Here is a 19891-nt window from a genome sequence, read left to right on the forward strand (position 1 = left end):
AACGCGGGCTTTTCAACTTCTGAACTGAAGCAAAACCCCATCTGGGATACCATAAGGAAGTCAACCAACATTTGTTATGCAGAGTTCTTTGCCCGTCATCTCCGGGCGGGGCGCTTTACCTGTTTCCCAGGCACTCCAGCCAGGAACCCTGCCGTATAGGTCAAAGGCTTCACAAAGTGGAGATAGGAATTGGCAGTCCAGGCCACTGGAGGTTCAGTTCAGAAAAAGTAACCGCCTGAGAAAAAAACAAAATACAAGTAAAGGTGTCCTCGAAGTGTGGTCCTCAAAATTTTAGGCCCCATTACATAGATCTACTGCATCAGAAGTGGCATCTTGCACGACCCCCAGATGGTTCCCTATCTACACTTGTAATGCCCTAACCATAACATTAGAAAATTACCTCCTTTGAATTGCAGACTGTAAAAGAGAGGGGATTGGAATGTAGAGTAGTTCACCCAATCAGAGTCTGTAGTAATTAACCAATCACCTCGTCGGCTCTTCAGCCAATAGTTTTACTGCGCGGGACTTTTGAAAATGCGCTAAGGCCAATCAGAATGTTTCTGAGGATATATAAAGATAAGGTCTTCCTACTTAAGGGTTACGTGTGTTCCTTCACGTTTATCTGAAATGGCTCGGACTAAACAGACAGCTCGTAAGTCCACCGGCGGCAAGGCGCCCCGCAAGCAGCTGGCCACCAAGGCGGCTCGCAAGAGCGCGCCGGCCACGGGCGGCGTGAAGAAGCCCCACCGCTACCGGCCCGGCACGGTGGCCCTGCGCGAGATCCGCCGCTACCAGAAGTCCACCGAGCTGCTGATCCGCAAGCTGCCCTTCCAGCGCTTGGTGCGCGAGATCGCGCAGGACTTCAAGACCGACCTGCGCTTCCAGAGCTCGGCCGTGATGGCGCTGCAGGAGGCGTGCGAGGCCTACCTGGTGGGGCTCTTTGAGGACACCAATCTCTGCGCCATCCACGCCAAGCGCGTCACCATCATGCCCAAGGACATCCAGCTCGCGCGACGCATCCGTGGGGAGAGAGCATAATGCTCTTCTAGCACTGACTAACCCAACTAAAAGGCTCTTTTAAGAGCCACCCACTTTTTCTCAAAAATAGCTGTGATTGGCTTACTGTATGGCGTTTTTCAGGTTGTGTTTCAAACGTTTCTTGAGATCTTGTTCGAAGTAGTGTTACTTAGGAAGTTTAGGGGGAGGTTTGCTCTCAAGTTACTGAGTAAACATGCTGGGTTTGTTTCCCAGGAGTGTCATGGAGTTGCGAAGTCTAGTTCTTCCCTAATGTTTGCCTGCTCTACTGCCTTGCCGCCTTTGTACACCGTAAGTGAGTGGATCATGGGCAGAAGTTGTCTGAAGATAGGAACTTTGGCTCTGGCAATGGGATGTAAATACAGAAGTTAAGAGTGTAGCAGTTTTGGCTTTCTTGTGTGATGTTAAGGCGTTTACACAGTGACCAGTAAGAGCATTGTTTTGCTGATAGTTGATTTCTCACATAACATACTAGAGTACTGAAGCAGGATTTCTAGAGTTTATTGGTGTCAGAGCCCTGATGATGGCTTCTACAGTCTTGGGATTCACACTGTGGTCTACCACTAGCAGCCTGAGTACCACTTGTGGACTTGCTATAATAGATTTTCAGGCTCCACCCGGGCCTGCTGAGTCAGGTGACTCAAGAACACTAGTTAAGAATCATATTTTAAAAAATGGTGTTTTTTGGTTTCGTCAAGAACAGCCCGTCTGAACTCTCACCAAGAGTAAGCATTTGCAAACTGAGTATTTGTTTATGTAATAGAATTAAATATTTTCTAAAGCCGTTGCACGTAGCAAGGTGCACCTGAGACAGTTTGCTTTCATTGTAAATCAGTGTTCTCAACTGTTGACTGCACGTTGCAGTCAATTGGAGATTTCATAGAAATATTATTGCTTGGGGTCCAATCAGTATCAACTTAATTGTAGTCTGTAGCAGTGGGTGCAGGCAATAGTAATTATTAAAACTTGGGTGCTTTTAACAGGTAGCTCGGGCCAAGACCAGATGCTATGTGAGTTCTAAACTTATTAGCTCTTTTTTTGACCCCAGGCTTAGCAAGGGGTTACCTAATGGAATCAGGCTTTCCTTGTAGTTTCCCTTCAGAGAGAATACACTGGTCCCTGAAAGAGGACTTTCTGGCTTGCTTGACTGTTTATCTCACTGCAATGAATCAAATAGCCCCTGGCTTCTGTAGCAATTTCTGAGGACAGAGCTACTGTGAGTCTATGCTGAGAAGTGGAGCTGCTTTCAGTGGTTAACAATACCGGCTTGTCAGGGATGCTACAAGGAGGACCATCCTGGACCTCTTGGCAGACAACCCGTGGATACTTCTGTGCCATCACATTGGGCCTTTCCTGTACAGAACAGCACAAGGTCTTATGTGGGTATTCAGCTGGTCTTTCTCCACGGCTTTTATTTATTTAACAACTTATCTTTTTTCAAATATTGTTTTTTAAAACTTTTATTAAGTGACATTTCAGAATATATGGAAGTAGGGATAATAGTTTTATCAACCTTATGTACCCCTCACCCAGCCTCAACATCGTCACCACTGGCCAAATCTGTTTTATCTCTACATATTTCACCTCACTGCCTTGATTGTTGTAAAGGAAATCATATAATTTCTTCTCTCAATATTTTAATACATCTACTATTTTAAAACCTAATTATGCTGCCAGGATTACTTCCCCAACAAACATTTCTTAACGCTGATGAATTTTAAGATTTATTTACTCACATATATTTGTTGAGAGTTTACAATGTGACAAATGTTGTTCTGTGCATCGGGAATGTACTCAGAGAATGAAACAGACAAAAAGCTCTCCTGGAATTTATATTTGAGTCTGGGATAGACAGACAATACATTAGATAAGTAAATACCATATATAATATGTTAGATGTGAGGAGAAAAATAAAAGCAAGAATAAGGAGTGTTATGGGGAGTTGACCAATGAAGCTGGAACTAAGAAGATAATGTTTTAGCAAAGACTTGAAAGGAGAGGATGCAAGCTGTGGAAAGAGAAGGGAGAGTGCTGAGGTGCCAGAGTGGCTGTGTGGAATGAGCAGGGCACAAGAGGAGAAGACGAAGGCAGAGAAATAAATGGAGGCCAGATCAAGTAGGGGCTTGTAGGCCACCATAAGAAATTTGGCTTTTGCTCTGAATGAGATGCAAGGCCTTGAGAGGAGTGGAACATAGGAGTTTTTGTGTGTGTCTCTCATTTAAGCCGTTTCCACTTTACTTTTAGGTAGTCTCAATTGTACTCCAGTACAGAAATTAGGACTCAGTTTTCTTTCTGTTTTGTTTTTTCAGATCTTGAAAATAGAAGCTGATTGGAGCATTTTATAGTTAGGGACAAAAAAGAAAATCTACAAAAGTCAGTTTGGGGTTAAACTTGATCCCGTATTGTGGTACTTCAATTTACTAGTTTGATGGCCACAGGCAGAATGTTTACCCTCAGGTAACAAAATGTTTATCCTCAGGTAACAAACTAGATTTATTTGGATTGCAAATTGGAATGTCTTCAGGGACCGGGAAAGAGGTCCTCGTATCAGGGACAGTGAGCCACCCAGCTTTATTTCACTGGGTCACTCAGTCAGTAGCAGTTCTTCTGGCTGAATCCATGCCCTCTGACTGTCAGATGCCAGCTCCATGTTTCACTCTCAGTCATTGTTATATCATTTGCCAAATACAGACGTGAACTACACCTGCCTTGGGAACAGTCCAGGTGGTAAAAGATTCATAATTTCATTAGTTCAAAAATCTGTAATTTGGTGCCTAAATAGATTATTTTATTTAATCTGCACTGCAACTCTGTGAGTTGCAGGCCATTATTAGCCCAAATACAATGATAAGGAAACTGAAGCATAGTAAAGTGAACTGCCTTGTGCAGGGGCTCATTTGCATAATTCAGTCATGGACCTTATCTCTGGAGCTAGAGAATGGATGGACACTGTGTGTTACATACATATTTTTATTTTACTTCATTCATCCATCCATCCATTTGGTGAAGATCAAGGCTGCCCCAGGGAGATAAGTCCAAGTTGCCCTGCCCTGCATACTGATCTATATCACCCTCTGGGAAGCGTAGCACATCCCGACTTAATCTGATCTGATTTCTTATCTAAAGTTATAGGACCACCCAATAACCAGACCCCACCTACACTGCTACCATTTTAACGATTTTTTTTTCAGTATCCTTCCTTTGTCTTGTAAAGAAATAACTCACATACCTATGCCTTATAAATTTAGCTCTGTCCTCAACCCACTGCAGCTCTTACTGCCCATGGGTCCTGTCCCCATGCCTGCAACTCTTCACTGCCCATGGGTCTTGTCCCCATGCTACTCCATGCTGTTCTCTGAATAAAAGAGGACTACTGCCAGACCTTAAGAGTCCAAGAAATCTTTCTTTTGACTCCTCGGCTCACTGAGCCTGCATCACATTCGTCAAAAGCCTTTTGAGTGATTACTATGTGCCCAAAAATGTTCTCGGTGCTGGAAATGGAGCAGTGAATATCATGGGCAAAGTCCTCTCTCTCTGTGTGGAGCTCACTGACATTCTGGTTGTGGGAGACAGAAAATAAGTCTAATATTTTGGTAGGTAAAGAAGCTTAAGAAAACAGACCAAAGGGATTTAGGACTGCCAGGTGGTGGATAGTTGTAATTTTAAATGGGGTGAGTGGGGAAGACTTCACAACTGAGATGAGATTGAGCAGGAGGCATGGCAAGAGATTTTCACATATTGAGGTACATGGAGTAACTATTAGGGTTCAAAACTGATTCGGCTTGAACTAAAAAGCCTGATTTACGGCCTGTTAAACGTACATTGCGCATCTGCTTTAATGATTAAAGTAAAGAATGCACTCTTGGGGCAGGCCTGGTAGTGTAGTAGTTAAGCTCACATGCTCCACTTCAGTGGCCTGGGGTTCATGGTTTCCAATCTTGGGTGTAGACTTATAAACCACTCATCAAAGCTATGCTGTGGTGGCGTCGCACATACAAAATAGAGGAAGATTGGCACAGATGTTAGCTCAGGGCCAATCTTCCTCACCAAAAGAAGAAGAAGAAGAAGAAGAATGCACTATCTTAAGATAAGGATGCATACTTCCCCTCCTATGCCCTATTGGTAACACCCTATTGCACACACCTGGATTAGTCCCTTTCCGGACATCAGGGTCATGTTGACCTGTTAATTTGCAACTGAATACCTCTTTGAAACTTTGATGAAAATGCATCCTGGGTGTGTTTAATGTATGTTCTTTGCTCTAAAAAAACTTAAGACTGTACTGAAAACCATGCTTCTCTGGAATGCTTTCTCTGGAAGCCCTTCCGGATTATAATTATCACCCTGGCTCAGGTAAAACTCACCTTATTTCTCTTATCTATCGAAAGCTTATTGATTATTTTATGTTGTCAGGCATGAAGCCTGGAAGGGAGAGAGGTCTTCATACGTCTGTAAGAAGATCATTCCAGAGAGAAGAAACAGTGATTGCACAGATCCTATGTTGGGAGCATACATGGGATGATGGCCACAGGTCTGATAATCAACTAGATAAAACCAGATTCCTCACCTGTTTTCTCAAGCTGGAGTTTCTAGGTAACTCAGCATTGACTTATACATTTTTAATATTTTTCAAAAGTATTGCTCCAGGTTCCTGAGCACAGCAGTTCAGATGGTGAACCAAGAGGCAGAGCAGGAATAGATAAGTGCTAACTGCATTGTCGACGAAAATAATCCATAACCAATCTATAAATGAAAATTTGGGTGAGTTTATTCTGAGCTGAAATCTGAGGACCATGGCCCAGGGCCTTTCTTCCTGAAGGAAGAAAGGGCACCAAAGAAGTGAGGTGTACAGAGTAGTTATATACCCCCATACAGGACGTTTCACATATGATTGAAATGTCCCTCCCACAACAGTGACAAGATTGCCCTGTTGGCACAGCGCTTGATGGACACAGCAGGTAGTGGGTCTGCTCTCTCGGAGGGCGTAGCAGGAGGCAAGTCTATTGTCTTGAGCTGGGTGGTCACAGGTGAGCACAGCAATCAGTTTCTAGCCTACGGAAAGATGCTTAATCCTTAAAGAAATGCCAACGTTGGGAAGGGGAGGGAAGTTGCACCTTTATCTCAAGGGCCTTTGTTCTTGCCATAGGGAATATCTAAAGCAGATATACAATGCATGCTCAATGGCCATGGTCAGGCCCTTTGGGAAAGACAAGGTCAGGCCGAATTAGGTTTACACAAAATGGCTTCCTCATATACCCCAATATATCCTATTACTTGCCATTTTTATTTGTCAGCATGGAGGAGTGCCAGCCTGATTCAAGGACATCAAGAGTTAAAGAAAGAGTTTTAATTATGTGATAATTTATTTAAAATAAAAAGTAAGAGATTTGAGGTTCCAAATAATCGCCATCATCACTTTACTTTTCAGAAGAAGGAGAATCCAAACATACTATTTCTAAAAAGGCCTTATATATTTTAGAAGTACATTTTCTGACTTTACTTTGGATAATTATGGATGAGTTCTCAAGTACAAATAAAACTGCTCATCCTCTTGCCAGCAGAACTCTATATTAAAACCTCCATAATGCTCATGATTTGATGGCCAAACCCATAATTGTCAAAATAAAACAAAATTAAATTACAATAAAAAATTATTTATTTGTGATGAAGGTGATATGTGTTCCCAAGTGCTGATCTTGAGCCACAGCTGGATCTTGGCATAGAATTGAGAGATCACATCTCTTCTGAACGCTTCATGTTATGTGAAACTAGTCCAAACGCAGGGATTTTCATTATGATGTGTAGACTATCAATTACTTTCACTTTTTTTGTAACTGATGTTCAAGGAAAGAATAGGAGACCTTCAGGATTTGCCCAGATAATGCTGACACTTTTGGGGAGCAACATGAATTCTCACGTGTCTTTATTTCTCCTTGAGCTTTTCTAATTGAGGGCCAAGAGGCAATATATTGACCCCAACTGTCTTGTCCTTATCATTGCATTCCACTTTGAATGATCACTGGGCTGAGGATAGAGGTTCTATTGCTGACAGAGGCAAATATAGCTTCCTCTCCTCTGGTTACTTCTCAAAGAGAAACTCAACCACCTTGTATTTTGTTTCTCTATGATACATGAGTTCTTATCTTTCTTCTATAGATGGAGTGTCTAGACTTGAAGATCAATCCAGCAACAAGGGACTAAATTTCCCTTTAGAAAATGGAGACCTAGATCCTGCCTTGGTGGAGGGTATACGAGTTAAGATAAACCCCCAAATCTTAGTGGCTTAACACAGTTTTATTCTCTGCTTGTATGAGGTTCCAAATGGGTGCTCTAGATCAGCAGGCAGCTCTTTCTTCCAACCGGTGGTTCTGGGGTCCAGGTGCCCCTTTATCTTTGTGTCTCAGCCATACAAAACACATGGCTTCCACATGTTGAAAAATAAAATTCGAACTGAGTAAATTTTAAAGATTTTATTGGCTTTATTCAACAATTCATGAATTGGGCAGCATCCGATTTAGCAGTTAGAAAGAAGCTCCAAGGAGCTGTACAAAACGAAAAACTTTTATCGGCAGAAGGGAGCAGGAACAAGGAAGTTAGACTAGACAAAGAAATGAATAGGTTATTGCAAGGTGACTTTCCTTTAGGGGATGGCATGGGTCTGTCAGGCAGATTACCTAATTACTGCTGATCAGGCTGATGCCTGATTGACTGGTTTAAGATTCCATTTCTGGGAGAGCAGAAACTGTAACTGAGTTAAGTCTCAGTTTGGTGATGTGGGGCTTAGCTTTATCAACTCTATTTTAGGCCTGTCTTGTTTTTAACACGTATTTGCCCTGGGAGGAGAAAGTGCACGGAAAGTCTTTAGTGGGAGGTTTTATGCCCCAGGCCTGGAAATGTCAAACTTCACTTTTATTTACGTTCCATTGGTAGGAACTCAACTAGAAGGCCACACCTAACAACAAGGGAAGCTGGGAAATGAGGTCTCAGTGTGGGCCCAGGAGGAATAAAGCGGTTAAATTAACAGCCAGCATTAATTTATAGAGTTTATCTGTGTGGAACTAGGGCCCCAAAGTTAGCATCATATATCTGTCATCTCAGATATCCTCCCTGGTTCGAATTCCCTTTCCAGAAAACCTATTTTCTAAAATCACTATGCAGAAGTTCTCTGTTCTTTCCTGATAGTGGTAGAAAGAGCAGTGAAATAAAAATCAGAGTTCTAGGTTAGGCCTAACTCTAAATAAGCTTGAGCAAGTCACCTCATCACTATGAGAGTTACTGTATTATCTTGGTGGATGAGGAAACAGGCTGAATGATTCTGCATAATGCCCAAAGTCACCCAGCTAGGAAATGATGAAAAAATTCAACCCAGGTAGTAGACCTCAAAACCCTTCAATTTTAAGCATATTTCAATTCTGTTCTATATTTATGTACATTATTATTTGTTCTATGGGACAATGTTCCATGTCTCAGACAACAGGATCCATGTCTGGTTCACCTTTGTGGTTTGATTGACTGATAGGCACAGTTGAATGAGGTGGGTGTTACAGACGTGGAAGGCTTTGAGGAACACGGCAGGGTATCTTGAAGTGAGAGAGATGAACTTTTTAGAGCAAAACACAAGGCTGAATCTTATGTGTGTGGAGGGGGTCAGTGCATAAAGAATATTGACACTAATAGGTATGTCTTCTGCGTGAGTTGAGAAAATCCACCAAGATAACAGACAAGACTGAGGCAGTTGGGATTGGAGCTTGTATACCCGGTTGTCGACTTGGAAGGTATATTGAAACCAGGAGGGTGTCATTGGACTCCCAAGTCAGCCTGACCTCATTTGTAGAAGATAGCGAGTCTGATCAGGTAGGTCTCACTCCATTTTTTAAGATGTTTTCCGGATTTCCCAAACCCTGTGCTGATGATACACAGCCACATTTGGACTCCCAATGGTGTCAAGCACTGTTCACCCGAAAATGAAAATTTGATTCTAACTAAAGTTGTATTGTCTTACTTTCTTCCTAACTGAAGCAATTCTTTCCAATATTTACAATTCATTTGTGTTGTATTAGAAAGCCCCAGTGTCCTCTTGAAGACATAAAAACTCGCCAATTTCCCTCTTGTCTTATTTATACTGTCTTCAGTCATGCGCTGTGGCAGAGACTGCCACACAGTTGTCTCCTGAAATTGATTTTCCTTTCTTATTTCGTAATTAAACTTCGCAAGCTTCCTTTGCATCTGGGTATGGCCATTGACTATTTTTGGTCAATGGTATATTAACAAAGGTGGAATTTTACCATCCTCAGGGTTTCAATAAATGATGGGGGTGTTTCCTCGCCCTTTTCTCCTTCCTTCAGGGTGCAATGTGAACAAGATAGCTGGAGCTGGAGCAGAAATCTTGGACTATGAGGTGGAAGGGACATATTAAGAATGACAACTAGAATGGCATGTGGGAAGTTATTTTAATGCAATGGCAGCCTTCAAATATACTATCAGGCAGGCCATTTCCAAAGACATGGAACAGAAAGACTCATAGACCTATGTTCGTTCCCTGATTTATTTAATTTTATTGAATCAATTTTAAACATATAGCAAGAAGCAAAGGGAAAGAGATTGGGCAAGCTACATTTCAGATAGGTTGCAAAAGGGTCAGTCACACTACTTGAATCCTTGGCTTCCCATTTCATGTCTTTCTTCCTCCCTTCCTCCTTCCTTTCCCTCTCTTCTTCCTCTCTCCTTTCCTTTTCACTCTCCCCTCCCTGTCTCCTCTCTCTATCCTTCCCTTTTCCCTCTCCCTTCTCCCTCCTCCCTTCTCCGCCTTTTCTCCCTGTCTCCCTGAGAATTTCTTCTCTCCTTGGGAGCGTGGTTGTGAGAACCAGAGTTGACGATAGCAAAGAGGCCCAGCAGACGGAAGTTATTTGGAGCGAACTCATGCTTTCTCTATTGGAAAGATGCAGGGCCAAGAGCCTCTCATATAGATAGCCAGTGACATCGTGAGTAGCTGTGTCTTTTATGTGCATGCTGTCTGTAGAGGGCAAATGGGGCCAAAATGGGAGTCACTAATGGATGGTCAATTTAAGACCTCATAAATACTGAGTACCCCATTCATATTTGGTGTCTCACAAATATTTAGTTCTTCCTGGTTCTTTCATTTGTTCCTATCTGCAGGTAGAACAAACAAGCTGTACTTATTTTCTCTATGTCTAACATGTCTCATGAGCTACTAACTTATGATTCACAGTGAATACAGTTTTTGAATTTGTCTACATCTCATAAACTCCTTGCTTACCTACCTAATACTTCCTATAAGTTTCTTACTTATGAATTATTTACTTACTTCTTATGAGTTTCATCCTTCCAATTTGTTGTTTTGGGGTTGGTCCTCCATAGTAGAAATCAAGAGTAGAATATTTTTGAATAATAGAGCAAACACACATTACACATTGAAGGAGATGAGGCCCTTAAGGAGAGTGGAGCTCCCATTCCAGGTCTGAGCTACATAACTTTACATGAGAGAGAAATAGACTTTTATTTCATTTAACCAGTGACTGTTTCAGGTTGTCTGTCACTTCCAGGTGCAATTAAAAAAATACTAATACAGGTGCAATTAAAAAAAAAAACCTTATTAAAAATTTTCTTAAGAGTAATAATGGATAAGATTTGCTATCACAGTCATGTGCTGCATAAAGATGCTTCCATCAAAGATGCTCTGAGTATTTTATGGTGGTCCCAAAAGATTATAATGGAGCTGAAAAGTTCCTATTACCTAGTGACATCATAGCTGGCATAACATAATAGTGCAACACATTACTCACTTGTTTATGGTGATGCTGGTGTAAACAAACCGACTGCACTGCCAGTTGTATAAAAGTATAGCACATACAATTATGTACAGTACATATTACTTGATAATGATAATAAATGACCACATTACTGGTTTCTATATTTACTATACTATACTTTTTTTATCGTTAGAGCGTACTCTTTCTACTTATAAAAAAAGTTTACTGTAAAACAATATGCTGTGTTACACCAGTAGCAGCCTCATACAGCTCGTGTTTACCACATCTCTTGATTGAATCATTTTCTCTTGTGTTTAATCTTGTGTTGTTTTGCTCTTCATGGCCCCTAAGTGTAAAAAATCCATTGCTAATGTTGCCAGTAAGAGTCCATGTCAAGTGATTTATCTGGAAACAAAACTGAAAGTGATTAAGGACTACGAAGGTGGAAAATCAGTGGCGGTTATTGCTCGCCAGTCAGGCATGTCCCATTCTACCATAGCTATGGTCTTGAAGAACAAGAACAAAGCGAAGGAAGCTGTTAAAGAATTGGCTTCATTGAAGGCAACGGGATTAACAAAAATCTGAGTAGGGTCTATATCAGACATGGAGAAACTTCTAAAGATCTGGATTGAAGACATGAAGCATATCCCTTTCAGCACCATAGTGATCACAGTCAAAGTGAAAAGTTTCCTCTGTTGGAAGAAAAGGCCGGAACCAACTACGATGTTGAATTTACTGCTAGCTCTGGGTAGTTTAAACGATTCAAGAATTGTTATTTATTACATAATGTGAAAGTGAGTAGTGAGTCTGTGAGTGCTGATGTGAAGGCATTTGAAGAATTTTGGAAAATCTAGCTGATTGTGGAGGCAGATTACTTGCCAGAGCAAATATTCAACATGGGTGAAACCTCCCTGTTTTGGAAACAGATGCCTGAAAGGACTTTCATTTATAAGGAGGCCAAGTCAATGCCAGCTTTCAAAGATTTTAAGGGCAGGATAACAGTCTTGCTTGGGGGCAATGTTGCAGACTACGGATTGAAACCTTTTGTGATCTGGCACAGTGAAAACCCCAGGGCCTTCAAGCAAATCAATAAGCATACAGTACCAGTATACCACAGGAGCAATAAGAAGTCATGGATGACCCAGTTCTCTCCCAAGATGCCCTCCTGAATTGCTATGCCAGCAAAATGGAGAAGTACTGTTTGGAAAATAACATAACTTTCAAGATTTTGTTTATTATTCATAATGCACCTGGACATCCTCCTTTCATTGGTGATCTTCATTCCAATATCAAAGCGGTGTTTCTCCCTCCAAACAACACCTCTTTGATCCAACCAATGAATCAAGAAGTTACAGCAGTTTTTAAGGCCTACTACGTGAGGAAGACCTCTGCCCAGGCTATTGGTGCACCTGAGGAAGACCCTGAGAAGACACTGATGCAATTCTGGAATAATTACAACATCGATGACTGCATCAAGAGCCTTGCTTGGGTTTGAGATGATGTCACCAAGGAGTGTATGAATGGCATCTGGAAGAAGACTCTCGAGAGTTTCATCCATGACTTTAAAGGATTTGCCAAGGATGAGGAGGTTGCAAAAATCAACAAGGCTGTGATTGAGATGACAACCAACATTAACCTGAGTGTGGATGAGGATGACATTGAGGAGCTCCTAGAGGTGGTTCCTGAGCAAGTGACTAATAAGTTGTAGGGACTGGAACAGAAATTCATAACTGAAGAGGAGTCAAGAGAATAAGAAACTGGGCAGAAGAATCTCCAAGAAAATCCACAGTGAAGGATTTAGCAGAAGCTTTTGCAGACCTCAACAAGCTTCTTAAAAATTTTGCAAGCATGGACCCTAACACTGAAAGGTTTTCATTAATAGAGAGGAATGTTCATGGTGCATTATCTGCTTATAAGCGAATCTATGATGAAACAAAGAAACAAACCAAGCAAACCACCATGGACATATTTCTGAAAGGAGTGAACCTCCTCAATAACAGTCTCAAGAAAGTCCTTCAGGAGATAGTCCAGAAGGCATCGTTATCATAGCAAATGACAACTCCATGCATGTTACTGCCCCTAAAGACCTGTTGGGACAAGATGTGGAGGTGGAAGACAGTGATACTGATGATCCTGTTTCTGTGTAGGCCTGGGCTTATGTGTTTATTTGTGTCCTTGTTTTTAACAAAAAAGTTTAAAAAGTCAAAAAAATTAAGAATAGTAAAACGCTTATAGAACAAGGATATAAAGAAAATATTTTTGTACAGCTATACAATATGCTTGTGTTTTAAGCTGTGTTATTACAAAAGAGTCAAAAAGTTAAAAAAAAAGCTTATAAAGTAAAAAAGTTACGGTAAGCTAAAGTTTATTTATTATTGAAGAAAGAAAAATATTTTTTTATAAATTTAGTGCAGCCTAAGTGTACAGTGTTTATAAGGTCTAGAGTAGCACACAGTAATGTCCTAGGGCTTCACATCCACTCACCACTCACTCACTGACTCACCCAGAGCGACTTCCAGTGCTGCAAGCTCCATTTATGGTAAGTGCTCTATACAAGTGCACCATTTTTTATTTTTTATACCATATTTTTACAGTATCTTCTCTATGCTTTGATATGTTTAGATACACAAATACCTACCGCTGTGTTACAATTGCCTACAGTATTCAGTACAGTAACATTCTGTAAAGGCTTGTAGCCTAGAAGCAATAGGCTCTACCATATAGCCTAGGTGTGTGGTAGGTTATACCATCTGGATTTGTGTAAGTACACTCTATGATGTTTGCACAAAGACAAAATCACCTAATGACACATTTCTCAGAAGGTATTCCCATCTTTAAGTGATGCCTGACTGTATAGTATTCCTTGCTACATTTCTGTGAGATCCTACATTTTTGTAAGGCACAGCACTAGGACATCTACAAAATCCTTGGGAACCAACGATGAAACATGATCAGATGAAAGTATAAATATGCCGTAGAGCCCCTGTTGTTAACTATAGTCCATGAATACAAACTGGAACTCTGCACGTCTTTGTGATTCCTCTCTGTGCTATCTCCTCCTCTCTTGCCATCTCTCTTACTCAACTTTCCTTTCAGAATTGCCTCAAGGGAACTTGTAAATTCAAGCTTACAATTAATTAAACTTGGTTTAGTGAAATCGTTAAGTCAATTCAGCTTTTGGCAATGCTAAAATGACCTTTAGGCTGATGCTTCCCTCTTCTGTTAGTTCCATAACCATTTATCCATTTTAGATCAGGAGCCCTGAGGGGACAGGGATTGTTTCCGTCTGGCTCGCTGTTCTTTCCCTAGTACTTGTCACTTTCTGAAACTTGATAGACTCTCAATAAATGAATGAGGAAACTCAGAGTCCTAGTCTTTCAACACTTCACTTAGGGAGGAATTTTAGGCACACTAAGATTGATGATCTTAGACTACTCTGCACAACCCTGCCCCAACTGCCTGATCCAACAGAAAAATGCGTGTTGGGGAGGATTAGAGTCCAACATTACAGGTAACCTGTTAAATATGCTCATTAATCTCAAGGTATCTTGAAAATCTATAGTTTTAATTGTATTCTGTAGATGATTCTTATCAGTCTTTTCAACTGAAGACTGTCCAAGCCTGGCTTCCTTGCTGGCTGCCAGCGAAAAACATCATCTCAAAATAAAGAGGCCTTACTCCCAGGCTCTTCGAGGCTTCTTCTCTCCCTTTTCTTTTATAAATCCTATTCAATCTTTTTCTCAAAGTCTAAAACGCCTCAGTTACTTGCAAAACAACTAAGTTTCAGTTATTCTTCCATAGGCATCCTTTTGTTTCATACTCTCCTTCCCAATCTTTTCCATGTAGTAGAAAACTGGTTTTTCATGCTATTGGGTATACTATTGTCTTCCACTCAACAATGACTCACATGAAGACTCAAAAAGATGCCTAGTGTATACTCAATTTGTCCCAGCGACTGAAATCTATCAGCTCTAAGCTCTGGTCTAGACTCTGGTGAAAGCGCTGGCAAGCTAATTCTGTCTTCTAAAATTCTTAAGCAACCAGAATTTTTTTTTCAAGCAAGGCTGTGTATGCTCTGCTTAAGTAACCTCTGCCAGATAGGAGAGAGATTTGAAAGGCAAAAATAGAAATAACCTGAGTAAAGACCGTTTCTAACTATAAAAAAGCTTTCCTGCAGACTGTCAATAAGATTCAGTATTAAAGCTCTTTATATGAGAGAGTAAGTGGCTCTGAAAAGAGCCTTTGGGTTTCACGGTGGTTGTAACTAGGTTTACTTGGAGCTGGTGTACTTGGTGACGGCCTTGGTGCCCTCCGACACGGCGTGCTTGGCCAGCTCCCCGGGCAGCAGCAGGCGCACGGCCGTCTGGATCTCCCTGGAGGTGATGGTCGAGCGCTTGTTGTAATGCGCCAGGCGCGACGCCTCGCCCGCGATGCGCTCGAAGATGTCGTTGACGAACGAGTTCATGATGCCCATGGCCTTGGACGAGATGCCGGTGTCGGGGTGGACCTGCTTCAGCACCTTGTACACGTACACAGAGTAACTCTCTTTGCGGCTACGCTTGCGCTTCTTACCATCCTTCTTTTGTGCCTTGGTGACTGCTTTTTTTGAACCCTTCTTCGGGGCAGGCGCTGACTTAGCTGGCTCAGGCATGATGAGAAAGCCTCGATCTGAAACTCAGAGGGAAAAGCATCCACTGCCCGGCTCGTCTATTTTTGTAGGTCTTCTATGCAAATAGACACTTAATCTATCTCAGTTCCTGATTGGATCAAATCAGCCAGTGGAAACTTTTTATGCAAATAAGGTGAATTCAAATCTACGTTTTGATTGGCTGTCTATGTGGAAACAATCTATGTTGTTTTATCTTTCCTAAGAAAAAAATAGCTTTCGTTTTCAAAACAGTGCAAAAAAGATTAAGCTTTAACAAAGGTATCTATTTATGAGCCTTGTGTCTCCCTAGAACCGGACCTAAGGAGGCAAAAGCTTGATGTAAATGTATAGCTAGTTTCCTGCAAAATTGCTGTTGCCAGGTTAACTCTAGGAAAGAGAACGTAGAAATTAGCTAAATACTGAAATGTTCTCAAAATTACGACATTGACATTCCCAGTTTGGTGTGATCAAAGTTGTCAACATTCGTTTTCAAGATCAAAGAATCGTCACATTTCAACAGCGTTGCAATTTTTGTGTTCACTGGGAACAGAATGTCTCGAAGTGATGCCACTGTTTGTTGGAGGGTTCCTAATTATGGAATAGCGTGCTTGCGTTGCTAAAATAAGCATTTCTTCAAAGTCAGAAGCTTTGATAAAAGGACGAACTGGACTGGATCTGTCACGTTGAAACTTGCAGTTTTTGATACGGCTCAGGAACTGTGGGACGTTCATTTCTGCCTTTTCCCAAACTTAATCCCAAATAAGGGAATTAAAACAAAACCAACTAAGGAACATGTAAAAGATAAAAGAACCTTAATAAAGGACTGAAAATCATAAATGAGAGAGATAATAGAATACGTTCCAATAGGTCAGGATTTTCTACAGTGAGACCTGGTAGCCAATCACAAGGCCTATCAGGTTACTTAATTCACGGCGCGGAATTTGAAGATTCGGACCAATCAGGAGGATTTTGCCTTTATAAATAAGAGCAAGAACGGCGGCGCTTCCAGTTGTAAACTGTGTTTGCAGTTCCTTACCATGGCTCGTACCAAGCAGACAGCTCGCAAATCCACCGGCGGCAAGGCGCCGCGTAAACAGCTGGCCACCAAAGCTGCTCGCAAGAGCGCGCCGGCCACGGGCGGCGTGAAGAAGCCCCACCGCTACCGGCCCGGCACGGTGGCCCTGCGCGAGATCCGCCGCTACCAGAAGTCCACCGAGCTGCTGATCCGCAAGCTGCCCTTCCAGCGCCTGGTGCGCGAGATCGCGCAGGACTTCAAGACCGACCTGCGCTTCCAGAGCTCGGCCGTGATGGCGCTGCAGGAGGCGTGCGAGGCCTACCTGGTGGGGCTCTTTGAGGACACCAACCTGTGTGCCATCCACGCCAAGCGCGTCACCATCATGCCCAAGGATATCCAGCTCGCGCGCCGTATTCGTGGGGAGAGGGCATAAGTGTCTTTATGAGTGAGCCCTAACTTCAAACCCAAAGGCTCTTTTCAGAGCCACCTACAATTTCAATTTGAGATGCTGTATACAAGGAGCGAAATCTGCCTCTGAAACAAAGCATAGGACAGGTAGAAGGGCAGCACCCCTTGCTTCGGCTGCTTAGTGGCGCTAGCCGACTGCTGAGCGCTGCTCTCCTCTCTACCCAACTACACACCAAGCTTAGCTTTTTTTTTTCTACCTGCTGGGCGTGTCCCTCTCATTAACATCGTCCCCTGGGTTCAGTGGCAAAGCCATTTATGGTATCGCTTGGCTTTCCGTGCTTTCATCTTCAGCTATGGGCTAATGTCGATCGGTTCCCAGATAACTGCCTTAGTTAGCTTGCGACAGGCTTCCTTCCTAGACACCTTCAAGTTCTAGGTGAAGGTTTAGGTGTTCTTGCAGAGGGCTTCCTTGTTTTGAATAGCTTGGTTTTGAATACGTTCAACTCAAAATCATAAGGCAATTTATATGTCCAATCATGAAATGATGGCCCTCGATAAAGGAAAATCATACACAGCATGCTATGAGAAGCTTAGCTGAAACTGGGATCTATTCACAAATACAACAGCTAATCAGAAATTATGTTAATCCAAATATAGTTGGCAAACACTGGAATTTACCTGGAATCCAGCAATTGTGTGGGAAGTGAAAAAGATGGAACCTTGAGCAGCCTGGGAAGCATCCTAGGGGAATACAATGCTTTATTGATGTTCCAGACCCCGTGCTGAGTGCTGCATCAGAGTGGTAATCCATTTGCTTCTTTACTGAGCAATAACACACCCTTAAGTGTAGGTACTCAACCTTTCTGTACACAGAATAGAAATGGTTACCCAAAACATGGGTTCCAAGGTGACCCAAAACATGCTGGAGTTCAACTTCTTCCAGCAGAGTGGGTGGCAGTGCTGTCAGTGATACAGCTGGGCAGGGCACTACTGCACCAAACATAGGGCCGGCGGTAGTAGCTAAGTAAATGCAGCACATGAAGAATTCGGAGCTTGTTGCAGCAAGTAACTGAAAACAGATCGTGCAGAATGTGTCTGCATCCTGCTCGAGAAATATGATGTAGTCACAGAGGCAGAATTCGGACCTTGCACAGATTTGATGCTCAATAATCCCCTTTGCTGGAAATCCCCAAGAGCTATTGACACAACAGCTCTCAACTTTCCTCCAACAAACATAGAATCCTATGACAAACCCTAGAGCAATGAAGGACTTGTGGATTCAGTCAGGTTTTACAGACATTAGCAATGGGAGCCCTGGCCTTATCCTAGGGTTTAGTCCTAGCCTGGGGGGATCCGTAAACCCTGGAGAACCTTCAGGAACTAAGTGATTAACTGCACAGAGTGAAAACACAAGTCCCTTGGCAGGAACCACAGAACCTGGATACTAGCAGTTTTTTCAACAAACATTGCAGACTCTGGAGTAAATACTTAACTATAGAACCCAGAAGTCAGATTGCGGAAACAACTGAAACAGCTCAGTGCAATGTTTTTGAACCTTGAAGCAAAGTTGCAAATGACTCTAGCAAGACAATGTGATTTCTATGTGACCTTGAAAAGCTTGTTAGGTTCCTAGTCATCATAGCAGCACTTCTGCATCTTAAAAGCAATGTAATTTTAAGGTGGAATGCAGTAAATACAAAACAAAATACTCAGAATCTGGAGGGTTGGGTGGAGGAGAAACAAAACAAAAACCCTGTACATGAAAGTTTGTAGCAGCTTTATTAGTAACAGGCCTAAAGTGAAAACAACTTAATGTCTTTCACCTGAGGAATAGCTGAATGAATTCTCATATATCCATACAATTGAATCTTACTCAGCAATAAAAGGGCAGGCTATTGATACATGCAACAACCTGGATGGATCTCAAAGGCATAATGCTTAGTGAAAAAAAGCCAGTCTCAAATGGTTCCATATTGTGTTATTCTATTTATATAACATTCTCAAAGTGACAAAACTAGAGATGGAGAATAGATTAGTGATTGCCGCAGGACAGAAGTGGATGTGACTATTGTTGGGCCAGGGGAAATTTCCCCCCACCCGTCTAGGTTCTTCTGGCTGATCTAATAATTAAATTGACCCAAAACAGATTAACAGGGGAAATAAGTCTAATTCATGTGCATGGAGGTCTTATAGAAAGGGGACCTGAAAAAATGACCAAAGCAAGCAGCTTTTATACATTTTAGACAAAGAAACAAATTTGTGAGGAATTGACAAGACAGAGAAATTTAGGCTTAATTAGTAAAGAAGTAACAAGGTTTGTTCACTAATTAAGCACTTCACTCATTAGTGCTTAATTTGTAAAGTAACAAGGATTGTTTATATAGGCTTCTGGGCCTGAATTCCCCATCACTGGCCATAAGGATGCCTCCACCTCCAGCTGCAGGGAGGGAATCTTTCACACAGCAGATTTATTTCCTGCTTTCAGGGGAGCAGAGAGGTTCAAAGTGCTCTTTTTGCATCAGCTGCTTCTCAAGTAATTTTAATTTAAAATAATCAATATGGCATTGTGGGATATTTTGGGGCGGCTTGCTGTGAGCCCCAACACTATAAAGGGGTGACAGAAGGAGTTCCCCGGTGATGATGGAACAGTTTTGTGTTGGCATATGTGGTTACATAAATTTATAATGGGACAAAATTGCATAAGAGTATCCTCACACACATACACACAGACATGCAATTGAGTGCATGTAAAAACTGGTGAGACCTGGATAAGGCCTGTAGTCAAGTTAAGAGTAATTTGCCAATGTCAATTGCCTGGTTTTGATATTATAATACAGTTATATAGGATGTCACCATTAGGGGAAACTGAGTTCAAGGGAATTCTATTTCAAAATAACAAGGTAACAAAAAGCTGTTGACAATTCTACAACAGTTGCTACTTTGTATGCTTGGGATTCCAAGGCTTGCTTAACAAATGAAGGTGACTTTTTTCATATAAACAGCAGTTTTTCACTT

At 41.8% G+C, this 19891-nt stretch overlaps 3 protein-coding genes across 3 annotated transcripts; 2 read left to right on the forward strand and 1 right to left on the reverse strand.

Moving 5' to 3' along the window:
- The first annotated feature begins 509 nt into the window (after positions 1 to 509).
- On the forward strand, positions 510 to 3800 carry LOC139045876 (histone H3.1). The gene has a single exon (XM_070515498.1). The coding sequence runs from the start codon at positions 628 to 630 to the stop codon at positions 1036 to 1038; it is 411 nt and encodes a 136-aa protein (XP_070371599.1). The 5' UTR covers positions 510 to 627; the 3' UTR covers positions 1039 to 3800.
- Positions 3801 to 15025: 11225 nt separating this feature from the next.
- On the reverse strand, positions 15026 to 15498 carry LOC139046081 (histone H2B type 1-C/E/F/G/I). Its single transcript, XM_070516855.1, has one exon. It carries the CDS (start codon positions 15454 to 15456, stop codon positions 15076 to 15078), a length of 381 nt encoding a protein of 126 aa, XP_070372956.1. The 5' UTR covers positions 15457 to 15498; the 3' UTR covers positions 15026 to 15075.
- A 981-nt stretch (positions 15499 to 16479) lies between these two features.
- On the forward strand, positions 16480 to 16993 carry LOC139046082 (histone H3.1). Its single transcript, XM_070516856.1, has one exon. The coding sequence runs from the start codon at positions 16491 to 16493 to the stop codon at positions 16899 to 16901; it is 411 nt and encodes a 136-aa protein (XP_070372957.1). The 5' UTR covers positions 16480 to 16490; the 3' UTR covers positions 16902 to 16993.
- Positions 16994 to 19891: the final 2898 nt, after the last annotated feature.

Source organism: Equus asinus, chromosome 8, assembly GCF_041296235.1.
Source record: "Equus asinus isolate D_3611 breed Donkey chromosome 8, EquAss-T2T_v2, whole genome shotgun sequence".
NCBI classification, from domain to species: Eukaryota; Metazoa; Chordata; class Mammalia; order Perissodactyla; family Equidae; genus Equus; species Equus asinus.

Excerpts from the sequence above, each read along its gene's own strand:
- LOC139045876 (XM_070515498.1), top strand. The coding sequence starts at position 628 with ATGGCTCGGACTAAACAGACAGCTCGTAAGTCCACCGGCGGCAAGGCG.
- LOC139046082 (XM_070516856.1), top strand. The coding sequence starts at position 16,491 with ATGGCTCGTACCAAGCAGACAGCTCGCAAATCCACCGGCGGCAAGGCG.
- LOC139046081 (XM_070516855.1), bottom strand. The coding sequence starts at position 15,456 with ATGCCTGAGCCAGCTAAGTCAGCGCCTGCCCCGAAGAAGGGTTCAAAA.